General features: G+C 45.7%; 2 protein-coding genes across 2 annotated transcripts; one reads left to right on the top strand and one right to left on the bottom strand.

Moving 5' to 3' along the window:
* Epb42 (erythrocyte membrane protein band 4.2) lies at positions 1-14,652 on the top strand. The gene is made up of 13 exons (XM_048332665.1): positions 1-284; positions 2,413-2,598; positions 4,174-4,407; positions 5,857-5,975; positions 6,837-6,941; positions 7,687-7,864; positions 8,368-8,506; positions 8,812-8,915; positions 9,767-10,009; positions 10,933-11,232; positions 11,559-11,719; positions 12,425-12,558; positions 14,068-14,652. Exons 1-13 carry the CDS (start codon positions 275-277, stop codon positions 14,228-14,230), a joined length of 2,076 nt encoding a protein of 691 aa, XP_048188622.1. The 5' UTR covers positions 1-274; the 3' UTR covers positions 14,231-14,652.
* On the bottom strand, positions 14,650-25,002 carry Ccndbp1 (cyclin D1 binding protein 1). Its single transcript, XM_048332664.1, has 11 exons — positions 24,841-25,002; positions 24,633-24,692; positions 24,283-24,377; positions 21,671-21,752; positions 20,878-20,974; positions 20,388-20,461; positions 19,501-19,577; positions 18,895-19,175; positions 17,148-17,208; positions 15,576-15,622; positions 14,650-15,321 (listed from the first exon to the last, which is right to left on the bottom strand). The coding sequence occupies exons 1-11, from the start codon at positions 24,926-24,928 to the stop codon at positions 15,216-15,218; spliced, it is 1,068 nt and encodes a 355-aa protein (XP_048188621.1). The 5' UTR covers positions 24,929-25,002; the 3' UTR covers positions 14,650-15,215.
* Positions 25,003-25,060: the final 58 nt, after the last annotated feature.

Genomic DNA, 25,060 nt, shown 5'->3' on the forward strand with positions numbered 1-25,060 from the left:
GCCTTCTGGTACGAGAGATATATAAAAAACAGGAGGGGGACACTCCCCACAGCTGGTTTAAGAGATAACAGCAGAGAAGGAGCAAGAGAGAGGGGGACCTGCCAGAGAGCTCACAAGAGGAGTGGAGAGAAATTTCACCAGTGACGGATTCTTATGCCAGTAGAAGCACCCCATCATTTTTCTCTCTGGAAGATAGCGTTGAAGGGGAACCCCAGAGGCAACAGTTCAAGGCAGGCATTTCCTGTGCACAAGTGGGTTAGAGCAGCCTTCGGCCATGGGACAAGGTGAGCCAAGCCAGTTCTCCCCAGGGCCTATTGGACTGTCACTGGTGGTGTCCTCACTGTGTGTTTTAAAGGAAGTAGCATAGTGGTAGAGGGGATGGTGGTATGCTTATGAAGTTGGGGAGAAGTGAGGTGGTACTGGGGGGGGTGATGTTGGTGTGGCTACAGAGTTGGGGGGAGGTAAGAGGGCTCTGGGGGAGGAGAGGTGTGGTTTGGAGTAGTCATGGGGCAGGTGGTTGTACGGTGATCTACAGGTACAGCTGGTGGCGAGAGGGTGACGTTATCGTGGATTTATCACTGGGCTGTGATATACACTTCAGAGGCTCCCAGAGAAAGCACAAGGATGTCACAGACTCACTGTGTGGTGGCGGAGAAGGGAAGTCGGAGGGGAGGGGAGGATGCAGCAGTCGGGAGGCCTCTGCAAGGATCTGTCAGAACAGGCTCAGGTCCAGGGCCTCCATTGTCACGTCTGAGACACTCTCCTTGGGGCTGACTCAGTGTTCTCATCGCGTGTGGAACAAACACTGATTGGGTAATTATGACGTACAATGCATCGCGGAGCAGAGGCTACAGACTTGCAGTCAACACTGCGTCTCACAATGGGATGGGGAAGAGAAGGCTAAGCAAGAGAGCTATAAACTGACGTAAGTGCTAAAAAAGAATGGAGCAGAGCACTGTGGGAGCTCAAAGGATGGGCCTCCTCACAGAGGAATCAGTGACGGCTTTACAGGTAGGTGTCTTTAGATTTTGGAAGATAGATAAGATACTTGCTAGGTTTTTTAAAAAAATTAAAAAGGCTAGAGAAGCCTTCTAGACAGAACTATACTCCAAACAAATTCTGAAGAGTTCCTCTTGCTCAAACCATATAATACCATTCCACAGCCCATCAACCAGCCTACAGAGGCAGGGCTCCACCTAAGACCCAGGACCAGCTTTGTGCAAAGAGGAGAGGATCACTGGTTTCTGTGTACAAATCACAGCCTGGGTGCCATGATAGATGAGAGGGACGCTGGGCCCAAGGGGTACCCGTGAGCGCCTGGACCAGACATGCACATTCATGGCAAACAGTGCCAGTGCTTTCTCCCTAATATCGTATCACTGTCACTGTCTCTCAGCTCCATCACCAGTGAAGTCGAGAAGGTGGTCTCTTCCTTCCTCTCTTCATCCTTCCTTCTCTTCTTGAGCTCTAAGCCAGGAAGGTTGGGAAGCAGCAGCATCCTGAATTTGCCAGGATAGGAACTAGAGTCTAAAAGATGCTTCCCTCTGGGGCAGGTCACTTTGCTGAAATAAATCAGACCCTAGTCCACACCTGCAAGCCCAAGTCAACTTCTCCCCGCCGTAGCTGAGTCCGTGCAAGGGCAGCTACAGGTTGCCCCTTTTCACCAAGGAGGCTTCAATGACTTTCTGCCGCCAAGGAATAAAAAGTGAAGAACTTCTTTGCTTGTACAAGGAACTAAGTTTTTTTTTTTCCACTGTGTATCTTACCTTAAGTTTGCTGAGCATTTCTTTAAAATTCCCTTGTTTTTTCTTCCTTCTCTAAAATAAATGTCCTGATACTCTCAGGCCACCACCCTGTGGGGTCTTTCTGGGCTGCGTGGTCCTGCGTGTTGGGGAAACCTTTCAGTAAAAGAGCACAGATGACCTCAGGTGAGCTCTGGGCCTCATCTGAGAGAATTAGATGCAGTGATGCAAGACCACCCAGAATCTAGAAATTACCTGATTGTCCTTTAAGAAAAAAAGTGTAGAGGGAGGAAGATTCTGGGTTTTATTTATTACTAGGAATTGGAACCCAAAAGGAGGCCAAGTATGAAAACATGCATTGCTGTCAATAATAATAATAATAATAATAATAATAATAGCAGCAACAACAATAATAGCAATTCCATATGTGACTGACAGTGTGCTAAGGTATCATACGTACACCACACTTAATCCCCACCCCTCTGCAAGAAGGGATGATTATTTTAAGGAAAAGAAAACTGACTTACTGCAGACAATTTGTCTGAGGTTGCACAAATGTGGAGGTTGAGCCAAGCACTTGAACACTGGCCTCTCCGACCCCAGAATCTCCAGTTGAACTTCTGTTGTCACCTTTACTTCGTATGCATAGTTTCTCTCTTTTCCACGACAGCCCTGGGTATCAAGAGCTGTGACTTCCAGGCAGCAAAGAACAATGAGGAACACCACACCAAGGCCATCAGCTCCCAGCACCTCACTGTGCGGAGAGGGCAGCCCTTCACCATCGCCCTGCACTTCCGCGCCCCCGTCCACACGTTCGTGCCCACCCTGAAGAAGGTCGCCCTCATTGCACAAACTGGTAAGGAGGAGAGGTCTAGCCCGCACTGGCAGCAGATCTGGGAGGGTCTCTTTCCAGCATCATCTTAGGGAACCAAGGGACAAATCACTCACATCGCAAACCGCCCTTACTAAGTTCTATGCATCGTTGAGGTTAGTATGCATAGGAAATGTTACGGAGTATGCCTGGAATCTCATCTACTCAGGAAATCTTAGAGTATCATGGTTCCTGGTCAATTCAGGAAAAAATTTTTGTAAGATTCTGTCCCAATGGAAGAAGCTGGGTGTAGTGGTGCCCATCTGTCATCCCAACTACTGCAGGAAGCATAAATAGAGGGATCACAGTCTAGGTACAGGCCCTGGTGGAAAGCAATGTATATGGGTATATATATAACATATGTGCATGTACATATATGTATAATTTTTAAGTGTGCACACACAATATTGGAAATGTGGCTCAGTGAAAGGGTATCTGACTGGCAAGCACAAGGCCCTGAATTCAAAACCCAGTACCATGTGTATGCACCTCATACTAATTGAGAAGTTTTAGAAGTTGTTCTGTGGCATGACCCCCTAAGAACTTCCTTTTGGCTGCAAATATTGTCTATCTAGAAGTCTGAATGAGACCTAACTGTAAAAATTGGCAGTATCTACTGAATCTGTATTACATATCAGATATTAAACCAAGTACTTTACATGTAGTACTTACATTGGTCCTAAGAAGCAGGTACAGTTGAGTCTGTGGGTTCCAAATCGTTGGATTCAACCAGTCATGGATAGAAAATATCTAGGAAAAACAAGTGCCTTTACTAAACACATGTAGACATGTTTCTTGGTGCTATTCCTTCAATCATACAGCATACATGTACAGCAAATTGCATAAGATGCTGAAAGTAACACAGAGATGATTTAAGGTATATGGGAGAATGTAATTTATGTGATTTTATATAAAATGGACTTAAGCATTGGGTTTTGGCATTTGCAGGAGGTCCTGGAATCTACCTCTCACAGATACAAAGGGACAGCTGCACTATTATTCCGACCTTCTTTGGTAGTACTGTGGTTGGAAATCTGGGCCTTATACTTGCTAGGCACTTAATACTCTACCTTTTGAGTTATATTCTTGGCCCTTTGGGCCTTCCTTCTTTTTTATATAGGGTCTCATGTGCAGGCCCAGGATGGCCTGGACTATGATTCTCTTTTGCATGCTTCCCTCAGAGCTTAGATGGCAGACAATCACTACATTGATTGTGATGAAGTCTCATGTTTTATACCCAGGCTGGTCTTGAATCATCATATCCTCCTGATCTCTACTCCCTGAGTAGCTAGGATTACAGGCATGAGTTGATGACAGCCATCTATTTTATAGACTAGGAAGCTTTCACAGAGGTAAAAGTGCATGAGCACCGAGAGCCTCTTCCGCCACCCCCCCCACCCCGCCCCATCACCCATCACCACCCGTTGTTTCTAGTCGGGCTTCTTTCGTTTTTCTGCAAAACCCATTTTTACCTTCTCCATCTTTGTAGTCCCTTGACCTTATTAGCCTGAGTTGTGACTAAGAAGTCCAATGACTTAATTGATCACTGTGCAACTGCAGGAGAGCAGCCTTCCAAGATCAACAGGACACAGGCCACATTCCCAATCTCCTCCCTGGGGGATAAAAACCAGTGGCGTGCCGTGGTAGAAGACAGAGATGCCCAGTGCTGGACCGTTTCTGTGACCTCACCTGCAGATGCCGTCATTGGCCACTACTCACTCCTGCTACAGGTCTCAGGCAGGAAGCAATACCCACTGGGACAATTCACACTGCTTTTTAACCCCTGGAATAGAGGTGAGTTTGGATTAAGACCCAGAGGCTGGGGTGAAGCTTTAGCAGGAGTATCTGCCCCACGGCACCATGGGAAGTCCGGTCTGGTGTCAGCCCTAGCAGAAACAGCGTGGGGATTCTCACTGAGAGAAAACTTAGCTGGGCACCAATGGTAGTGCAAGGCCAGTCTGGGCAGAAGAGTTCAAGAGACACTCTTGCCCTACTTTCTCAGCCCATAGTTTGACACCGTGGCACATGTGCCCCTAAGCTATCCACGTGTGAAGCAGAGCTTGGGAGTATTGTAGTTCCAGGCCAGCTGAGGCAGATTCTGTCTCAACAGAAGGAACCTGGATGTGGTGGTGTCTGTCTGTCTGTCTGCCCAGTAACCACATCCCCATGTGGTTAAGTGTGGATTTAGGCCTTCAGCGGAGGGAGTTCCCATGGCTCTTCACATAATGACAGGAAGACCTTTCAAGCCTTTTCCCTCCAAAGATAAGGCTTTGGGCTATCCCTAGTTGACTGACCTCGAGTTACATCCAAGGGAAGAGGGTAGGGGGTTTTCTGCGCTCTTCTCAGAGGCCTGCAGACCCTGGACCACTTACCTCTCTGAGCGGTGATTTGCTAAAGCGATGCCTTCGCTGACCTCATAAGAGGACGCTTGGGATGGATCCAGATGCCATCTGGGCACCAGGAAGGACCTGGAACGATGTAGATGGAAGTCTTGTGAATTCTTCCCCCTGGATTCAAACCTTGATCTTTCCAATCTCCACTTCCCAAGCAGCTAGGATAAAAAAAAAAAAACCCCACTCTGCCCCACCACCGGGTCACGGAGACAGAACTTGACAAGCAGAGCCTTCTCCTCTAGGGCCTCCAGCTTCCTACCATGGGAAACGGTCTCTTTAAAGACACTCAGCCTTCTCATGATGCCCGAGCCAACCCTTGGATCAGGGAAGCAGGAGGGGCACCAGGAAAGGACTGTGCCAGTCCGAAACCCATTGGATTCCCTCAGGGAAGAAGTCCAAGGCTTGGACTTCTGCTCCCCAACTCCTACTGCTTTTCTCACCTTGCTGCCCAATGCACCTCTTCTTTTGGCTCATTCCAATTAGCCTAACCTTTTTCCCCCTGAAATACTATTTTTGGCCACAAATTAAACTTGTAGGAAAGACATAACAGGCCATTGGGGAGCTCCCTGGCTGTTGCCCATTTTTTTTTCTCTTGGTGCACTCTGGGTTGCAATCTCTTCTGGGGACTTTTTGGCCTTTTAAAGTTGGGGTGTTCTTGGACGCTTGGCTGATTATAAAGGCCACATCCTGACGGAGCCCAGAGTCTCTGAACTGAGTTCCCTGAGAGATACTTCCTCCTCAAAACTTTAGGCCCGGAGCTACAAGGTAAGTCTTCAGCCAAACCTTCCGTGGAGTTGTGGAGGGTCAGGCCTGTATCCCCAGACCCTCATTGTCTCTTGCTTCTTGCCAGATGACCCTGTATTTCTGCCGAATGAGGCTCAACGCTCTGAGTATGTGTTGAACCAGAACGGCCTCATCTACCTGGGCACAGCTGATTTCATCCAGGAGGAGCCCTGGAACTTTGGCCAGGTGATAGGGACCTGGGGGAGGGGGAAGGCAGGAAGGCACAGTTGTTATCCTACCAATGTGCAGGCCAGACACAGCTGGCGGGCCCAGAAGCCCCGGGACACGAGGCCATTTCTTTATCCCGTTTTGGCCCCCTTGGAGCCTTCCTTTCCTCTGGGCCACATCCCATCATCTTCTACAGTTGCCATTCACTGTTCTAAAAGCTGTCAATCCCCACTATCCACAGGATGAAGACCCCACGCCCCGGGCGTGACATCCAAGCCATTGCTCTTCCTTCCCTTGAGCTACCTTATGCCCCAGCTCTACAGCACATAGAACTCAGGGTTCACTCTGAGAATTGCTTCCCTCCTCTATGCCCCAGAATACTCCTTCTTCTCCTCTCCCTTACGACCTTCCAAGTGATTCCTTCTGTCCTCACAGGCAGTGGAAATCTGTGGCTGTGACCTTTGTGCTTCACTGCTGTCTTCCTACAGACCTGGTCATGTTGGCACAATCTCTAAGCCAAGGAATCATGTGTCCATCTTCAGCCCTAAACAGGGGTTTCTGGGACGGGGACTCCAAAACATGGGGACTCCTAACCAACCAGCTCGGTGCTGGTTGGCACACTGGAGCTTACTAAGTAACGAAATGAAAACGAAACCACACACGCGGGTCCTAACAAGAAAGTCAGGCCATAGAACAGGCAAAGGACGGAGGCACAGGGATTAGGGCGCACCGTGAGTGAGAAGGAAAGATGGGGGGCGGGGAGGGGAATGTTCTAGATCTCATACAGAATCTGAGAGAAGGATGAGATGACAGGACTGTCCTGCGGAATGACAGCCTGGCCAGCTGACCCTTCCTACTGGCTCTGTGTGGTCCTCACAGTTCCAGACCGACGTCGTGGACCTCAGCCTTGGCTTGCAGGGTGTGGATGAGCAGGTGGAAGAGTGGAACCAGCCTATGCACGTGGCCCAAGCGTGGGGTGCTTTGGTGAGTGTACAAAGTTTTGCTTACCCAGGGTCAGGCCTTGGAGTTTGCCGCGGTGGCTGCAGCGATCGTAGAGATTTCTCCTTATGCCAAAACGTTCCTAAGAATGTGAAGGTGATTTAGTGCTTTCCCTTGTTCCCAAAAAACCCCTCTTCGGGCTGGGAATATGGCCTAGTGGTAGAGTGCTTGCCTCGTATACATGAAGCCCCGGGTTCGATTCCCCAGCACCACCTATATAGAAATGGTCAGAAGGGGCGCTGTGGCTCAAGTGGTAGAGTGCTAGCCTTGAGCGAAAAGAAGCCAGGGACAGTGCTCAGGCCCTGAGTCCAAGCCCCAGGACTAGCAAAAAACAAACAAAAAACCCTCTCAGTGGAGCAATGTGTTCTCTCTTTCCTCTTGTGCCTCTGAGGTCTCCTCTGAAGAGGTAACAAGGGTCAAGGCCAGCCTGTGAGAGAGAGAAAGCTTGGGATAAGTGCTAGAAGGACTCAGGGCAGGGAAAGCTGAGAAAGAATGGATCTAGCTTCCCGTGAGTGGCTCTCATGCTCCTCTCTGTGGCCGGCACTAGAGGACTGATGTAGAAGGGGGAGTCTTGTCCTCAGCTCTAGACATTACAACCCAGAGGACCCCGGCTAAGCCCAAGCTTAACAAGTCCTGGGAGGTTTCCGTTCAGCGCTTGGAGGCTTGCAACAAGCCTGCGTAATGTCCTGCAGCAAGGCCTGCACTGACGCCCATACATCTTCCCAAACAGCTAAGCGCTCTCAAGAAGAAGAGAGTCCTGCCCACTCCACAGACCCAGGCCTCCCAGGAAAAGGCCTTGTTGAACAAACGCCGGGGCAGCGCACCCATCCTGCGGCAGTGGCTCACAGGCCAAGGGCGACCAGTGTACGAGGGCCAGGCCTGGGTGCTGGCCACTGTTGCTTGCACAGGTATAGAGCAGGTGGCACATGGGAGTCAGTCACCCAGCCTGCCGTGCAGTGTCTATCCTGCATCTGGGGTTTGGTCCTTGGTTTCTCCTTTAGGAGAAACGGTTCCCAAAGTTGGTGCTGTCTCCAGTTTGCAGACTTCCTCCACCTTCATCATACCCATAAGTGGTTCTAATGCACTGGCTAAGAAACCAACAACTTGTCCTGGCTATTCCTTCCCAGCAGCTTCTGCTTCTTTTTCTTTCTCAGGCTGGGCCTGTTTGGAAACTCTGCTCCCAAACTCACTTTCCTCCAGAAACCCCACCCAGCCCTCTCCTCCTCTGTGCTATGTAGCTTGGACCTCACCGATCAGCCTTAGAATCTCCCTTCCTGGCCCCTCTACTCCTCCTCTTCCCACACTGACGCCTGATATGTAAGACAGAGCTTGTCCAGAGCAGACACTTGAAAACCCTGCCCTCGCCTGAGTCTCCCCGCCACCTCTGACACTCTGTGCCTCTTCCACACAGTGCTGCGATGTCTGGGAATCCCGGCCCGGGTCGTTACCACATTCGCCTCAGCCCAGGGCACGGGCGGGGGGCTGCTGGTGGACGAGTACTACAACGAGGAGGGGCTCCAGAATGGAGAAGGCCAGAGAGGCCGCATCTGGTGAGAAGCCCAAAGGAGATGAGGTTCTAGATCAGAAAGGGTACAAGTTCTGTTACAACCTCACAGAAGCCCTAAACCCTAAGTGGTCCTGGGTTGAAAGCAGGCTTTGGGGACTTTCAGAGGCAGGTGCTGCTAGAAGGTCAGGGGTACTTAAGCATATTACTTCCTGGGAGTGTCATGGACACTTTTATACAGTATTATCCCATCCCCATAATAATGACAACTCCGCTAAATTACACTGCTAGAGCCTCCTTTACACTCCCCGCTCCCCCACCATTTGAAATTTTTGTCTTTGCTCTCTTCAGGGTTTTCCAGACTTCTGTAGAGTGCTGGATGACCAGGCCTGATTTGCCCCAGGGTTATGGCGGATGGCAGATCCTCTACCCGAGAGCTGCTAATGGAGGTGGAGGTAAGGTCTGGGCAGAGCTGTAAGAGCCGAAGGGGTCTCTTAGAGAGGAAGTGGGAGCCCCAAGTGGTTAAAGGAGGTCATCATTCCCCAAGATAGAAGACGGAGGAATGGTGGTGGCCAGCAGAAGACTACAAGGGAGTAAAGATGCCATCCATTCTAGTCACAAGCTGTTGGGAAGGGTAGCCACCTTTGAGCAACTGACAAAGGAGCTGTGTCTCAATGAAGGAATGAGGGTCTCTGACGGCTGGTGAATGTGCTAGGATAGGGACTTGCAGGGTGAGACTTCCAAGGGTTTGGTTATGAATGAAAAGGATCACAGGGGTTGGAGGTGTGGCTTAATTGGTAGAGCACTAGCCAATGAGCAAAACGTCAGGTACAGAGTTCAAGTCCCCGTCTCACAACAACAAAAAAAGAGAAAAGGGAAAAAGAAAAGAGGATCATAGGATAGGCTCGTGCTCATCAGGGGAAACGTACGCAAGCATAGAACATTGGTACTTCCTGCAGAACAGAACTGTCACAAAGCCTGGCACATAGTAAGTGCTAAACTAAAGTGTCTCATTCCAGTCCTATCAGGAGGAAAGTTAGCTCTGGAGTTCCTGTGTGTCAAGTATATTCCTTTGAAGTGCTTCCTATCTAGTTTCTGAAAGGGCTCTAGTCGTAAGCCAGAACCAAAAAGTATTTTCATTATGTATTTGTGGGTTTCATCTCTATGATATACTCTCAAAAACCCCACCCAGTACCCACCTCAGAACTTGATCCTGGGAAGGAGAAAACAGGCCATTTTCCTAGGACAGGGACCCGATAGGATACAGCTCGAAGCTTCCTCGCTGACTGACCTTTCTCTCCCTCAGTCTTGGGGCCCTGTGATCTGGTCCCAGTCAGAGCCGTGAAGGAGGGAGCACTGGAACTGAGCCCTGCAGTGGCAGAACTTTTTGCCATGGTAAATGCCTCGTGTGTCGTCTGGAAGTGCTGTGAAGATGGGAAACTAGAGCTGACTAACTCCAGCACCAAATATGTTGGCAACAATATCAGCACCAAGGTGGTGGGCAGTGACCGTTGTGAGGATATCACTCAGAACTACAAGTACCCTGCAGGTACCGGCTGGGGTCCTGAGCCTCTGCAACTGTACAGGAGGGGAAGTGAGGCAGACCAGACAGGGTCCTGCAGATAGCCCTTCACCATGGAAGGCTGCGCAGCACTGCTGGCCTCTATCCGTGACACACCAGCACACTTACATGCACCAGTTGTGACAATCAAAAACATGTCTTCAGACATTTCTGCATGTCCCCTGGGGGGCAAAACGCCCCCTCCCCCGAGTTGAGAACAGCTGCTATGAAGCCATACATAGAATTAAGAGCAGCACATTTGGGGTATTGTCCTCTCCTCCAGTACTTCCCAACTCTTCTTCCACATTAGCCAATGGTGCTGCTGTCCATCTATTTGTCGGAACACCACACACTATCCTTGCCTGAATCCGTCTCCCAAGCTCGTTCCCATTGCCTAGTGAAGCCAGGGCCTCCTCTCTTCCCGTCCACAGGATTGCAACTGCTTGCTAACTTTGTTCCCTATCTCATCTCTTCATCATGGTTCCTTCCCAACTTCCAGTTTCTGAACTGAACTCTCTAAATAAAATACAACGCTTTACAACCCTTGGCTCCCTGCTCTAGAATATTCCATGGTTTCCACGGTCTTTGGAATAAGTCCAAATTTCTTCAGAGGAAGATTCAATCCCCCGCAAAACTGTCCTCCACAACAGCGTTTGACTTGTCTCGAAGCGTGTTCTCTCCTTATTCAGGGGATAAGTTTCGATCATTTGGAAACCATACCCTGAGATAGTATCTGTCATATGTTTATTTAGCTTTGCCTACACACGCTTTTTGTGGTTACATATGGCCTTACACATTTGCAAAGCTTTTGTCATTTTTGGCATCTGGGCCCAAATCCTGGGCTTTTATTAGGAGGATCTATATATTAAGCATGTAAGAGGCTTGCTTTCTTTGTCTCTTCCATTCCTCAGGTTCCCCTGAAGAAAGAGAGGTGCTGGAGAGAGTCCGGAAAGCGAGAATGAAACATGGGAAAGATAATGACATCCGTCGTCTAAGTCTTGAGCAGGCCGATCCTTTGCACCTGTTCTTGGAAGCACCCAGCTCCCTCCCCCTTACAGGAGATGCCCAGCTCTCAGTGACCCTAATTAACCCTAGTGACCATGAAAAGATGGTACAGCTGGCAATTGGAGCCCAAGCTGTGTACTACAGTGGAGCCCTTGCTGCTGATCTCTGGAGGGAGAAGCAGTCTCTTGGGCTCAGGGCTAACCAGGGTAACTGTCTATGGCTCTACCAGACATCCTTCCACACAAACCTAGCTTTACCGTGGCACCAAAGGTCTTCTGGTACTCATGCTCTCTCTTTAGTCATTCAACATATACTTACTGGAGAGCAAGGGAGAAAATCCCAATTCCAACTGCAGTCAGATAAGCAAGCAGGCCCATCACAGTAGTGAGGAGGGAGGCAGAAGAGTATCCTGCCCGGGCTACCTCAGGCTGTCCCCAACTGACTCACATTACTCTGAGTCTTGAAGGCCAAGTAGGAGTGAGATAGATAGAAAAGGTGCAGGTCTCCTGACTCTACCTGTCATGTGTTTCAGTTACAAGAATAACCACCAGCCTGTCCTTCTCCTATTTTGAACGAAACCCACCTGAGAACACTTTCCTCAGAGTCACTGCAGTGGCAACACACTCTGAGTCCAGCCTCAGCTGCTTTGCTCAAGAAGATGTTGCCATTCGTAGACCGCACCTAGTCATCAAGGTAGGCGCCAACCCTTTCCCAAACTGCTAATCCCAGAGGTAGCAATGTTCCCATTAGTCAAATGAGGAAGCTGAGTAGAAAGAGCAACATGCCCAAGTTCATAAAAATAAGAAGTTCTAGTAACTCACGACTCTGTTCAGTCCTCTTTCCACAAGTCTACTCTGGCTAAATTGAATGAGATCTGATCCTTTCCCTTGAGGAACTTACAACTTGGTAAGAGACATACAACATTTGGTCTTCTATATAAATGCTTTAAAAGCGGTCCAACATCATGTGAAGTAAAGGGGACCGATTTCAAATGGTGGGCTTGGGGACGATTTCACGAAAGAGCTGGTATTGATGCTGGGCCTTGAAAAATGGGTTTAAGTGCAGGGGTAAGGGGAGCCCCTGAAGGCAGAAGGGGGTCCTGGGGATGGGAACATGTCTAGCATGACTGAAGCATCGTTTAGTCACAGGAAAAACAGGTGAGAGGTGGGTTGAGGGCAAATCATGAATTATTCCCAAGTTGAATTCCAAAGACAAAAAGACCTCCAAGGTGTGAAGAGGCACCACCGTGCGCGGGCTGCCAGTGATGGGTGAGGGTCAATGCAGGAAGAGAGCAGAGAGAAGGTAAAGAAGTCAGCTGTGTGTGCCTGAAGGAGATAAGGGGGTGTGCCAGAGAAGGCGTGACTATGGCACCACCCCACACGCTACCTCTTCCTACAGATGCCAGAGACAGCAAAACAGTATCAGCCTCTTACAGTCTCAGTCAGCATCCGTAACTCCTTAGATTCCCCCATGAAGGACTGCATCATTTCCATCTTCGGAAGGGGGCTAATGCACAAAGAGAGGAGGTACAGGTAAGAGACTGCAAGCTTCTCACTCACTGAAAGATCTTTTAACTGGTCAGAAAGGTGGAGACCCAAAATGCGTACTTTAGAAACCACCACTTCTGCATCAGACCAAACATCCCTAGGAGCTGAATTAAACTACTAAGGCTATGAAGAGTCTCTCATCCTGGGACCATAAGGTTCGCAGGGAGATGGAATTGAGGGAGTTTTATGTATGTAAATGCTTTAGCTCAAGTCCACAATCATGTGCCTTAGTTGCTCCCCTGGTCATACAGGAGTTGGGTATTGCTAGTGAAGGGAGATCAGGGCTAGGTACTAGAGACATCACAGGTAGGTTAGGTCACCTTTCAGCACGTTTGCTCCACTAGTCAGCACAGCAATCAATATATACTGTTTAGTTCTCACTCAGAACTATGTCTTAAGATGTATGTACACATCAAGTCTCTCTCTTCTGGTAAATTTCCATGGTGTACATCCACCACTTTCTACACTCTCCTCCACAGTGATGAACCTAAGAGTGTCTCCAACTCTGCTGACACCACACTGTACCAGTGAACAGCCCTCTTAAATGCTTGTTTGAAACTTTGGTGAGGTCCTGGGCTATATATGCCCAGAAATCCAATTGCTGGATCACAGGATCTGCTCTGCTCTGGTCTATCCAAGTATCCGAATGGCTGCAGAAGCATGAGTTTCATATTCCCACTTCTTCCCTGCTCCTGGCACTCCCCAGCTGTTTTTTCCCTAATAAACGGTTTGGCTACTGTAACTTACCCATTCTCTGCATGCTTGTTAACCTCTTCTATTTCTTCCTCTGTGAAGTTTGTTCTTAACTTTGCTACTTTCTCTTGCTGTTGTTGTCCACATGTATTCTAAGCATTAGTCCTTGTTAGTGTTAAATGTTCCAGGTCTCCTCTTTATGTTCATTGCATCCTTTGCTTAAGGTTTAAAGTTCAATATACCTATTTTCCCCGAGATCCCTGGCAGCTCGTTTTAGAGCCACTGTCTCAGCCTCATGAAACTGTCACTTTTGACAGTAAGATGAGAAGAGGAACTGCTAATATTTAACCTGAATTTTGTGGTCTCCCAGGTCACTAGGGAGAAAATGTCTCAAAGGAAATGTGTGTCACTATGAGAAGGTATACAGTAAGCTAGGAGGTTGGATAGGGCTCTAACCATCATCTGTTGACACAGACATCCACTCAAGGTGCCTGCTATACCGGGTTTATGAGGGGTGAAGAACTACTAGCATTTTTGAAACATATCTCCGATATCATTACCAAGAAAAAAACCAAAAGACTGAGTGACAGTTGATTAAGGAACAACAGATGCAGTTAGAAAATTCTTAGGGTGTTTTCCTTTTGAACTATGTAGTTGCACAAGGTAGGGAGACCAGGTGTTCTATTCCCTTATGACTATTTCCACAGCATTGTATTTAAGTGTTTATTTCCTCACAGTCCATCTCTTCAAGAAAAAAATAAATCTGGGAGAGAGTTAGCACCTGTCTTTTCTTTATTTCAGATTAGGCTCTGTGTGGCCTGGAAACACCTTGCGCACTCAAGTCCAGTTCACACCCACACAACTGGGGCTCCATTGGCTCACTGTGGAAGTGGATTGTGACATGTTCCAGAACCTAACCAGTTACAAGCGTATTACCATAGAAGCCCCTGGACTTTCAGATTAGATTTCCACCTCTCTCATCAATACAACCACAAACCCTTGAAGTACAATCTAAAACCAAACATGTTGGGTAGGGAAATCTGCTTCTCAGATAATGAGTCCCCAGTCCAACTGAACAGAACAGTCAACAAGACTGAAACTAGATTCTCAGAAACCAATAGATAAAGACATTCCTGTCACTTGCCGCTTAGGGCAGCCAGAAAGACAAGTTGTTTTCAAACAGAAATGACTGGGGATCAATTGTCAAAAAGAAGTCTTTGAAAAGATACTCAGATAGCTTTTCAAAGTTCATTTTCAGTTTTTGAGTACCTTTTCAGATTTAGGAGGCTCAGGGTTTGCCTGCCACAACCATTTTATAATACAGAAAAACCAATACAAGCACATGTAACAAATCTGTTCAATAAAGTAAACAAATCTAACAAATGAGTACAATCCCAATTTATTTCAGAGGTCAAATAAGCTTGGCTAATAATCAGAAAGACGGATAAGAATATTATGTAAGTACTAAAAGTGGGTTTTGTACAAGACCCTGAGTTCAAACCCTAGTACCACACCAAAAGGAGGAAAGGAAGAAAGGTTCTTGTTTCAACAGACTGCATTTCTCAAAGAAACTTTGAAAGGAGACTCATCTTTGGCACCTTACCATCAACACCTTCAGCAATGAAACAATATGTGTTACTGCAAATTAAGAATAAGGTATCTTCCTAAGAATATCTGAGAGAAAATTCAGGAACACAAACATATGCAATTATCTTTTTTATTAAGCACAGAAACATACTCATATGGCTTATAAACAATTGCCAATCTGGTCAGCCAATAATCTCTGTTAACAGTCTTTTTTTTTTTTAACAGTCTTTTATAAAATATAGACAGAAACTCCCTTTCCATCCAGTAAGTGCTCTAGCTCCACTTAAAAGCAAACATTGGGACCTGGGTGTGAATGCAAAAGAGGGAAAGAAAAGAGTAAGAATGAGCCTGACACTCATAATTCAATTGCATTGAGTGAGTTCCTTAACTCTGTTCATGAAATGATCAATGGCATTCATGAGTAAAAGGATCGTACTATCTTCTGGCTGAGAGGCCACATGACTCGCTCTGCAAAGGAAGCAGGGAAAAGAGAAGTTCAATTTAGTAGCACCAAGAGAAAACGTACCCCCAGGAAAGCACAAAGAAGAATCTATAGAGAGAAAAGGCAAGCTTCAGGAACTCAGCTGCTCCACAGCTGATGTTGAAAGAAAACTCCATATTCACCCTTCCCCACTCCTTAAAACCGGAGCTTAGTTGTTGAGAATGGCTGGAGAGACAGTTTTCTTCTTAAAAGCCCCTGGGGAGAAGTTTTTAATACTTACTTTGTAATTTCAAGTGCCTTCTTTAAAACAGATGCAAGTTTTGCACACTAGAAAAAAAAGAGAAGTTACTCCTGAGGCTTCCATCAAGGAAAGGAAAAAAAGAGTGCAAATACCTTAAAAGATCCAAGGTTGTATGTGTGTACATACACACATACACACATATATGCCACACATATGCAAAATCTCATTATAATTATTCCTATAACATAGTTTAAGTTTAAAAAATTAAACATTTTTAGGTTGAAAAAAATAGAACAGAAAAAGAATGTAACCTAAAATTTTCTCTACTGCTGGTTTCTCAGAATATCAAACACAAATTACAACTGTTCCTTTGTGATTAAAATGGAACAAAAAAAAAAAGGCCATAGTAAGAATTTTAAGAACATCAATATCAAGTTATCATGGGGAGCCAGAGTTGTATCTCAGTGCCAGCACATATATTTAGAATGTGTGGAACTCAGGGTTTAAGTTCCAACACCAAAAGCAAACCAACATAAAGATGTTTTCATATGCCAACAATATAAACTAAGAAGCATGTATAATTCATAGTACATATGCAAGTATAGTAGATACTGTGTTTGGGGTAACTGAGAAGGCATGCTGCTAAAGAAGTCAAGAGTTACTATGTGGAGAGAGAGAGAGAGAAAAAAGAAAACAATGGAAAGAAAAAGGAAAGAGGCTGCAGATATGGCCCAAGGCTAGCAAGCACAAAAAACAGTGCCCAAAAGGATCTATTCAAAGTGTCTGAACGTGATGAATAAACATTTTGCAAATATAACTTCCAGAAATTAGTTAGAACTGATGCCTAAAATTAGATCTGTTACATCAAAACCTAAGTTCATTGGGTAGTTTTACTACTTTCCAATATAGTTACAGATAACAACTGGAGTTTTTAAAAGAAAACACAACTCTAGTAAGGGGGATAGCACTTGAAAGAATACAATAAAGTCAGATCTTTATAAAGAACTCAATTATTCATTGTTAAATTACATATTCCCAGCCCCACAGAACTGAGGATGTTTATGAAAGACTTATACTTGCCTAGATCAAAAACTAGAAACTTGTCATTTCAAAGTCAGATATTACTAATAACATAAAAAACTAAAAAAGGGCCTGGGAATATGGCCTAGTGGTAGAGTGCTTGCCTCATATACATGAAGCCCTGGGTTTGATTCCTCAGCACCACATATATAGCAAAAGCCAGAAGTGGTGCTGTGGCTCAAGTGGTAGAGTGCTAGCCACGAGCAAAAAGAAGCCAGGGACAGTGCTCAGGCCCTATTTCAAGCCCCAGGACTGGCAATCAATAAATAACACAAAAACAAAAAAACTCCCAAGCTGTAATTCAGGCTTTCTTTTCAAAACAGCATTTTCTAAGACCTTTGTGGTATTCCAAATTATTACCCAAGTGATTATAAGAGAACACAGCTCATGGCAATTATAATTCAACTAAGCAAGTATTTGTCCAACACAAACACATGAAGAACTGTAACATTGGTGTTGTAATTGCACAGTAATGACTAGTAAACTTCTACTAATTAGGCCTGTAACTGTTCCCTAAAAGCTGGTACTTACACCGAGTCGCACAGTAAGTTGGCACACAGGTGGATATATACTCAGGGCCAAATCATCCACACTAAAAGCAGAAGGCAAAAATACCAATTAACACAACAGAACAAAGGTCAGCTTGGTTGTTTCCACTTGGATGTGACTAAGGAAAAAGTGACTATTCCAGAAATGTTTGGTGGTTTCTTAAATTGGGTAGCCAGGCAACCAAGACAGAATCAATTCAACCAATATTTACTAAAGCAGACATATCCTCTTTCACTAGGAAACTGGGAGGGGGGAAGTATAGCCCCTTTTCCAAAATTATGAAAAAGGCATAATTAATTTGGTAAAAATATGTGAGAATCTTTACCATCAACTTATGACACTGATACAGGCTGGCTTCATAAATGGAAGCTAAAGTGACTGGATTAAAAAGTACTCCCAAGGGCTGGGAATATGGCCTAGTGGCCAGAGTGCTTGCCTCATATACATAAAGCCCGGGGTTCGATTCCCCAGCACCACATATACAGAAAAGGCCAGAAGTGGCACTGTGGCTCAAGTGGCAGAGTGCTCAGCCTTGAGCAAAAAGAAGCCAAAGACAGTGCTCAGGCCCTGGAGTCCAAGGCCCATGACTGAAAAAAAAATCCCCCAATGGTGGCACCCACTTAATCATGTGATCAAATGTTCGACACCAGCAACAGAGCCAACCACCATCACGTGCCTCCATAACACAATAAGCACAAAACACTTGAGCCACAGCACCACTTCTGGCCTTTTCTATATATGTGGTGCTGAGGAAATGAACCCAGGGCTTCATGTATACAAGGCAAGCGCTCTTGCCACTAGTCTATATTCCCAGCCCCACAAAACACTTAACTATGACACTCTGATAAAACTCAACCATAATACCATCACAAGTTCCAATGGTTGGAGGCTATACATGACAACTAATATATTTTGTTTTAAAATGTTAATGTCAAAAAGAGAAAGATAAGGACTGTTTTAGGTTGCAAGACTGAAGAGATATCTAGGTGCTAGAGGCTCATGCCTGTAATCCTAGCTACTCAGGAAGTTGAGTTCTGAGGATTGTGGTTCAAAGCCAGCCCCGTCAGGAAAGTTCATGAGACTTTTATCTCCAATTAATCACCAGAATACTGGAAGTGGCACTGTGGCTCAAAGTGGTAGAGCAATAGCCTTGAGCTATAGCGCTCAGGGACAGTGCTCAAAGCCCCACTGACCAAAAAAGAAAGACTAAACATATGACAGCCAAATGCAGTAGAGGACCTGGATTTATATAAGACATTTTATAAACAAATAGAAAGATCAGCTATTAAAGTATTGTAAATATCACAATGTAAGTATTACATTCAACATCAAACTTCTTGGACGTGACAATGACAACATCTTTGTTCTTAGGAAATATCAATGATGTCCACAACTAACTCTCAAAATAGTTTTAGGAAAAAAATTGTTCCATGTAGTTATTGAGAAATGAGCCAAGAATAGAGAGGTGTGACTCAAGTGGTACAGGGCCAGTGTGAGAGCAAAAACTGAGTACAAGTCTATAAATTCAAGGCCTGGCACCAGCACATATGCAAAAAAAAACTAGGCCAGATAGGAAAAAAAATAGGAATAGGTGAGTCCAAATGAAGGATATAAGAATTATCACTGAAGGTTTTAGCATGTCAAAATAGTTTTAAAACTAGGGGGAAGTCTTGGGATGATAGCACAAGTTACTAGAATGTTCCAGCTATCAAGTAAGAAATGTGCTTACCTGGGGCTGATCTCATCACAAATATCTACGATGTCATCTAGCTGGGCCACCTGGTCCTTCTTCCCATTCTTTGCCACTAAGAGCCGGATTTTCTTCAGGCAGACTTTGGATGTTCTCACCAGTGCAAGGCATGGAAGTATGAGCTCTCGGTCCTCCTCTGACCAATAGGAGTCCCGATTGCTTGGCAACGCCAGTGTACCATTCTCATTACTATGGTTGTTAGAATTGTCCTCTTCACAATCATTCAAGAGGCCACGGTAAGGATCACATTCTTCTATAGCCTAAGACATACCATCATATATGCAAATGAAAAAGTCTATTCTATTTTTAGGACCACAACTGAGTTGTCCAAAAGCCTCAGGCATCCACATCACTAATGGCTAGAGCTCAATCACTTTATCAATCCCCTAGTCCAGCAATGGAGCAGAGAGCAATGAATGGTACTATCCCACACAACAGCATAGCATAAGAGATGGAAGACACAGGACATGGGATAGGAAAATGGACTTATTCCCCATGCTTGGAAAAATCCCTCTTTATGACCAATTTTCATCTCCTGCTCATGAATTGCCTTCCAATGACTAGCAAAGACAGAGCTTCCCTCACCTGCTCCATTTCTTCATATGCATCCTTCACAAAATCTACACTCTTGGTCAGCATTAGAAAGGCTGCAGCTTTGTTATCTGTGAGTGAAAAACAAAAACACTAGAATTAAGAGAAAAAAATCAACGCACTAGTCCTGGAGCTTGAACTCAGGGTCTAGGTGCTGTCCCTGAGCTCTTTTTTGGCCAAGGCTAGTGCTCTACCACCTGAGCCACAGCTCCACTTCTGGCATTTTGGTGGTTAATTGGTGGTAAGAGTATTATGTACTTTCCCGTCTGGGCTGGCTTTGAACCAAGATCCTCAGATCTGAAGCCTGGCCCAACATTGCTTCTTTTAAAGAAAATATCCAGGTCAATAGGGTGTAGGGTTTAAAATAAAGTATTTTTCATTATATTCCCTGCTACTTAGTGTTTTTTGTTGTTGTTTTTTGCCAGTCCTGGGGCATGGACTCAGGGCCTGAGCACTGTCCTTGGCTTCTGTTTGCTCAAGGCTACCCGCTCTGCCACTTGAGCCCCAGCACCACTTCCGGCTTTTTTTCTTTTTATGTGGTACTGAGGAATCAAACCCAGGGCTTCATGCATGCTAGACAAGCACTCTACCACTAAGCCACATTCCCAGCTCCTGCTACTTAGTGTTAAGAAGAATTCCTTTCCTTTCTGTCCCTTGCCCCTTCCCCCCTTTTCTCCCCTACTTCCTTTCTCACTGCCACAAAATTATGAGGTGTGGAAAGTATTATAGCTTACATATTAATGTAGATGTTAAATTATATACACATTTTCCCCAATAAACTCTATAGAAATTAAAATATAAACATGTTATAAAACTGGAAACTAGATACAAGAGGTCTCTCTTGGTGAGCAGTCAATTGCGCCATTAACACTCTTACCCACCTCTTGGTATCCGAGGCACCTGCTCACATGCAACCCAGACACTGTTGCAGGAAATAAGGTCATTGTTCTCAGGGCTGAGGAAAGGAATCAATAAGGAAATATCAGTAACCTAGATTCTTGTCTAGAAAGCTCTTTCTTGCTCATCATTAGTGTGCACACGCATGTGTGTGCACGGCACACTGGTACTAAATTCTGAGCCTGGATGCTATCCCTTAGCATTTTTTGCTCAAGGTTAGTGCTCTATCACTTGAGTCACAGATCCACTTCTAGCTTTTTTGATGATTAATTGAAAATTAAAGAGACTCAAAGACTTTCTTGCCCATCCTGGCTTTGAATTGCAGTCCTCAGGTTTCAGTTTCCTGAGTAGCTAGGATTACAAGCGTGAACCAATGGTGCCCACTTAGCAAGCAAGAACTTTGCTGTTAGGATGACTTTTCTCCCAAAGTCAAGGAAGCCCATGAACTGCTAACCCACACTGTAGGATTACTACCTCTGCACTAGAGTGGTAAGAAGAACTTCCACAAGCTGAGTCATGCCATCCATGATGTCCAAAACAGAGTTGCGTACCAGCTTTCTCAGGATGATCCCTGTGGCCAAGAACAAAGGGTAGGCAGTCTGAAATGCCATCATTTGAAGTATTACAGAACACGCTTTAGAAAAAGAGCCAGCAGAAAAGTCTTGTCTTATATATATTCCCATGTCATTTTCCTGTCCTTCCCACCAGTCCTTATTGCTGTTCTCCAAGAGATCCGAAACAAAAATCTTTCTATGACAACATACATTCTTCATTAGACACTGATCCTGGATAAATGTGAAAAATACATTGGAAATTTAAACCATTTATGAGTAAGCCTGAAAATACATATTCACCTATAATTTGACATGATTATAATTAAGGCATAAACTTATAGGCAGGACTAGTAGACACTTGTTATGAAGGAGCATAGAAATAGAGTATGATTGAACAAGTAGAGAATAGACATGGCTTAGGTATGGAGCTGAGATTCAGCTTGCTTCTGCAGAAGTTAGAATGGGTTGGAGAGGAAAGAGCCGGTAAGTGTTATGCCATCAGGCAAGGCAGGGGAAATGGAAAGTTATAGCATCTGTACCTTATCAAAGGAGCATACAGAGACTTCTCACCTTATAAAATTGTCACTGGCTGCATACTATGGGAGAAGCTGAATACTCACACTGGAGCAAGATAAAAGTATCTGAATACAGTCCATTATTTTAGCAAAGATTTGTCCTATATATCCAATGCTAATATGTACATAGTGACTTACCCTGATCTTTAGGAAGAGAACAGTACACTTCAACAATTGCCTTCATGGCAGCATGGACCTGCTCACAGATTCTCTGGGTTTCCTAGAAATGATAGACCCGTTTCAGAATGAAAAAGGGAATAGATTAGAGTAATATGGTCAACCCACACACTGAGGAAGAGAGCAGACATTTGGATAGTATTATCAGTATCATAACAGGGTTTTGGAAGTCCTACTATGAGTCAGGCCTGGTGCTATACTCATCCCATACAAGAAAGAAGTTAGCTGTACATCATATACTGGCTGACAACTCAATAAAGTATAAAGTAACAGCATGAAAACTTACTTCTGCTGTGCAATATTCAAAGATATCCATGATATGCTAGGAGATAGTCACCCTATCTTAGACCAAGTATTAGGCAAACTATGGCCCAAAGGTCAAATCAGATCTACTGTCAGTTCTTGTAAACGAAGTGCTATTAGACACAGCCAAGCACATTGTTCTATACACTGTCTATTGTTACTTTTGCCCTACAAGGGCAGAGGTGAGGAGCTAGCCTGAAAAGGCAAAAATATTTACTACTTAGCCTTTTACAGAAGAAAAGCAGCAACCCTTGTATCAGACAATTAACTAGGCGGGTAGGCTTAAGTATGTGCGTGTGCATGTGTGTATCTAACAGAATTATAATATGTAAAGATAATTAACATGGACAGAAGGATGCTAAATATTGCCTGTTTTCCTTGTCACTGATTTTCTAGTCTTTCTTTCCTTATAACTATTGCTAAGTTCTAAACCACTATTTAGTAAAACATGGTCTAGATTGGTACCAGCTGACAAACCGCTACCAGTTTGGGATGAGGTAAGTACAGTGATTCAGAGTGTATAGACTCTTTTATGGGAATCAGCCATTACTACAACATTCAAGCACAGAATTTCATGAAAATATCAGCTGGGTGCTGGTGGCTCATGCTTGTCATCCTAGCTACTCAGGAGGCTGAGATCTGAGGATCATGGTTAGAGGCCAGCCTGGGAAAGAAAAGTCCCTGTGAGACTATTATCTCCAATCAACCACTTGAGCTGTGGCTCAAAGCAGTAGCTAGCTAGCCTTGAGCAAAAGAGCTCAAGGACAGAGCCCAGGTTCTGAGTTCAAGACTCATGACCAACAGAAAAAAAAAAGCAGCAGTCCAAAAGGATTAGAATTTTAAAACCACTGACAGACCATCCTTTATTAGGATAAAGAAATGCTGAGATCTTAAGAAAGCAACTGCAATTCTTAAATATACCTGTGAGTGTATGTTTCAAGTAAAGCAAAATTCTGATTTTATTATCGATGAGCAAAATTACCATCCAGGATATATACATAAAAAGAGTACTAAGCAGACTCCTCAAGGTATGACTGAGAATTTTAGCAGTGAGTCCTATCTCTGAAAGACAGGAGCTAGCACATCAGAAAAATAAGGTACTATTACTACTACTTTTCAAACAATTTTCTTTATGAACCTATTAAAGTGCTCACATACTATTTATCTCATTTCCTTATCACAGAGTGCTAAGGTATGCAGAAAGAGAGTTTATCAAAAGTTGTATATAACAAAAGAACATTCCCATCATGTTGTGGCACCTAGGCAGGGCTGGTGTGGCCCCATGCCAGAGTGCCTGCAGTAGCATTCATGAGACCTTCCTTTGTATCTCCAACAGAGCAAAAGAAAGAACATACTGAAACTGCCAATTATAAAAAACAACATAACGAATATGCCAATTTTAAACCATCTTACACTTAAGTATATACAGCTTTAGGAAAAAGTGTGAATAGAGCATGATTGGTCACAGGTAATATCTTTTTAGTAGATACACATATATACAAAAATTACATTAAACAATTCCTCACAACCCCATCAACAACAGTTACAAGTTGGAGACAGTTTAAATACATAGGGTATTTGTTAAATTATGGTCACAGTCACTCTACTGACCATATAGAAGCCATTATAAACAACTGAGCAACTTTTTCTTTTTTGGGGAGAGGGTGCTGGACTAGGGAATGAACTCTGGGCCCCAGCTTGCTAGGCAGGCAGTTACTTGAGCACCATCCCCAGACATTTCAGCACATTTTTTATGTGCTGCTATACTGTTTATTTTTAAAAGGATGGCCCAGGAGTCTTTTTAACTCTCAGTTCCTAGTGAGGAATGGCAAATGTTTCCTTTTCTAATCTTTAGCCCTGCAATACTAAATCCTTAGTAACCTTTCAAAATAAATTTAAAGTAAAAGGATAGTCCAAGAGTAGCATGTATTGTATTATCTGATATTGTTGTAAAGAGAACCAGGGACAGATACATAAACATACATGAAGGTATATTTGTATAAAACACACTGTATATGGAATACAAAAGGAAAAGAAAAGGGACTTGGGTGGGGAAATAAACATATTTTAGCACACTCAGATGTCTTGAGTTTTCTACTATCTATGATCAAATAAAAATTGTATGAGCCCCACTTCCTTCCTCTATGCCAGGCATGACTAAACTAAGCAAGCCGGTATTTGCGTCGTGTGAGGGTACAAGGTGCAAGGAAAAAGAGGAGATTGCTAAGGAATAAGGAGGCAGCCCGAGGATCCCCGGACGGGAAGCCCACCTGTGGAGACGGCGAAGGCGCGGGCGCCGGAAGTCGAGAGCGGACCGCGGTGGTGAGCGCCGTGGCTTCCCCGGACACCTTGGCGGCGGCCTCATCTGGAGGGTGGCGGAGGAGGGGGCAGGTGCCGCAGTGAACGAAGGGCTCAGCGGCGGACGCGCGGGCTTCCCCGCCCTCACCGGCCCGGAGCCCCACAACCCAGCTCCCCACACCACACCAGTGTTCGGGACTCGAGAGCGCTCGCGTGCGGAGGAGGGCGGAGAGGCGTCCCCTCCGCCCCCCCCCCCCCAACGCCGAGCCGGCCGGCGCGGGCGAGCGGGGCGGGACGGGGGTCCCCGCCGGGCGGCACTCACGGAGTCGTCCCCAGAACGCGTCCCGCTGGAACTCCTCGGCGGTCTCCTGGGCTTCGCCGACTTGAGGGTGTGCGGTGCGGTGGGGTGGGAGAAGAGGGGCGCGGCGGCCCGGGGTGGGGTGGGGGGGAAGCTGAGGTGAGCGGAGCCCCTTCCCCCCGCCCCGAGAGCCGCCCCGGCCCGGCCCGTCCCGTCCCCTCGGCCAGCTCACCCCGCACTCTCGGTAGGAGCAGCCGCAGCTCCGCCGCCAGGTGCCGGAGCTGCTCCCGGGTGGTGGAAACCGTGGCGGCCCCGGCCATCTTAGTCGCGAGCTCGCTGCCGTCTGAGGCTTCGCCGCCGAAGTAGCCCCACTTCCGGCAACACCGACTCAGGCTCGCTTCCGGCAATAACCCTCCTCGCCCCGCCCCTTCCGCCCCAGAGGCCCGCCCCCT

The sequence above is a fragment of the Perognathus longimembris genome, chromosome 23, assembly GCF_023159225.1.
Source record: "Perognathus longimembris pacificus isolate PPM17 chromosome 23, ASM2315922v1, whole genome shotgun sequence".
NCBI classification, from domain to species: domain Eukaryota; kingdom Metazoa; phylum Chordata; class Mammalia; order Rodentia; family Heteromyidae; genus Perognathus; species Perognathus longimembris.

Bases quoted from the DNA above. Each gene is read 5' to 3' on its own strand.
- Epb42 (XM_048332665.1), top strand. The intron at 4,408-5,856 runs GTGAGTTTGGAT...GCTTCTTGCCAG, and splicing joins TTTTAACCCCTGGAATAGAG to ATGACCCTGTATTTCTGCCG. The intron at 10,010-10,932 runs GTACCGGCTGGG...TCCATTCCTCAG, and splicing joins GAACTACAAGTACCCTGCAG to GTTCCCCTGAAGAAAGAGAG.
- Ccndbp1 (XM_048332664.1), bottom strand. From the start codon at position 24,928: ATGGCCGGGGCCGCCACGGTTTCCACCACCCGGGAGCAGCTCCGGCAC. The intron at 21,753-24,282 runs GTGGGCTTCCCG...TATCATTTCTAG, and splicing joins CGCCTTCGCCGTCTCCACAG to GAAACCCAGAGAATCTGTGA. The intron at 19,176-19,500 runs GTGAGGGAAGCT...GGTATGTCTTAG, and splicing joins CATATGAAGAAATGGAGCAG to GCTATAGAAGAATGTGATCC.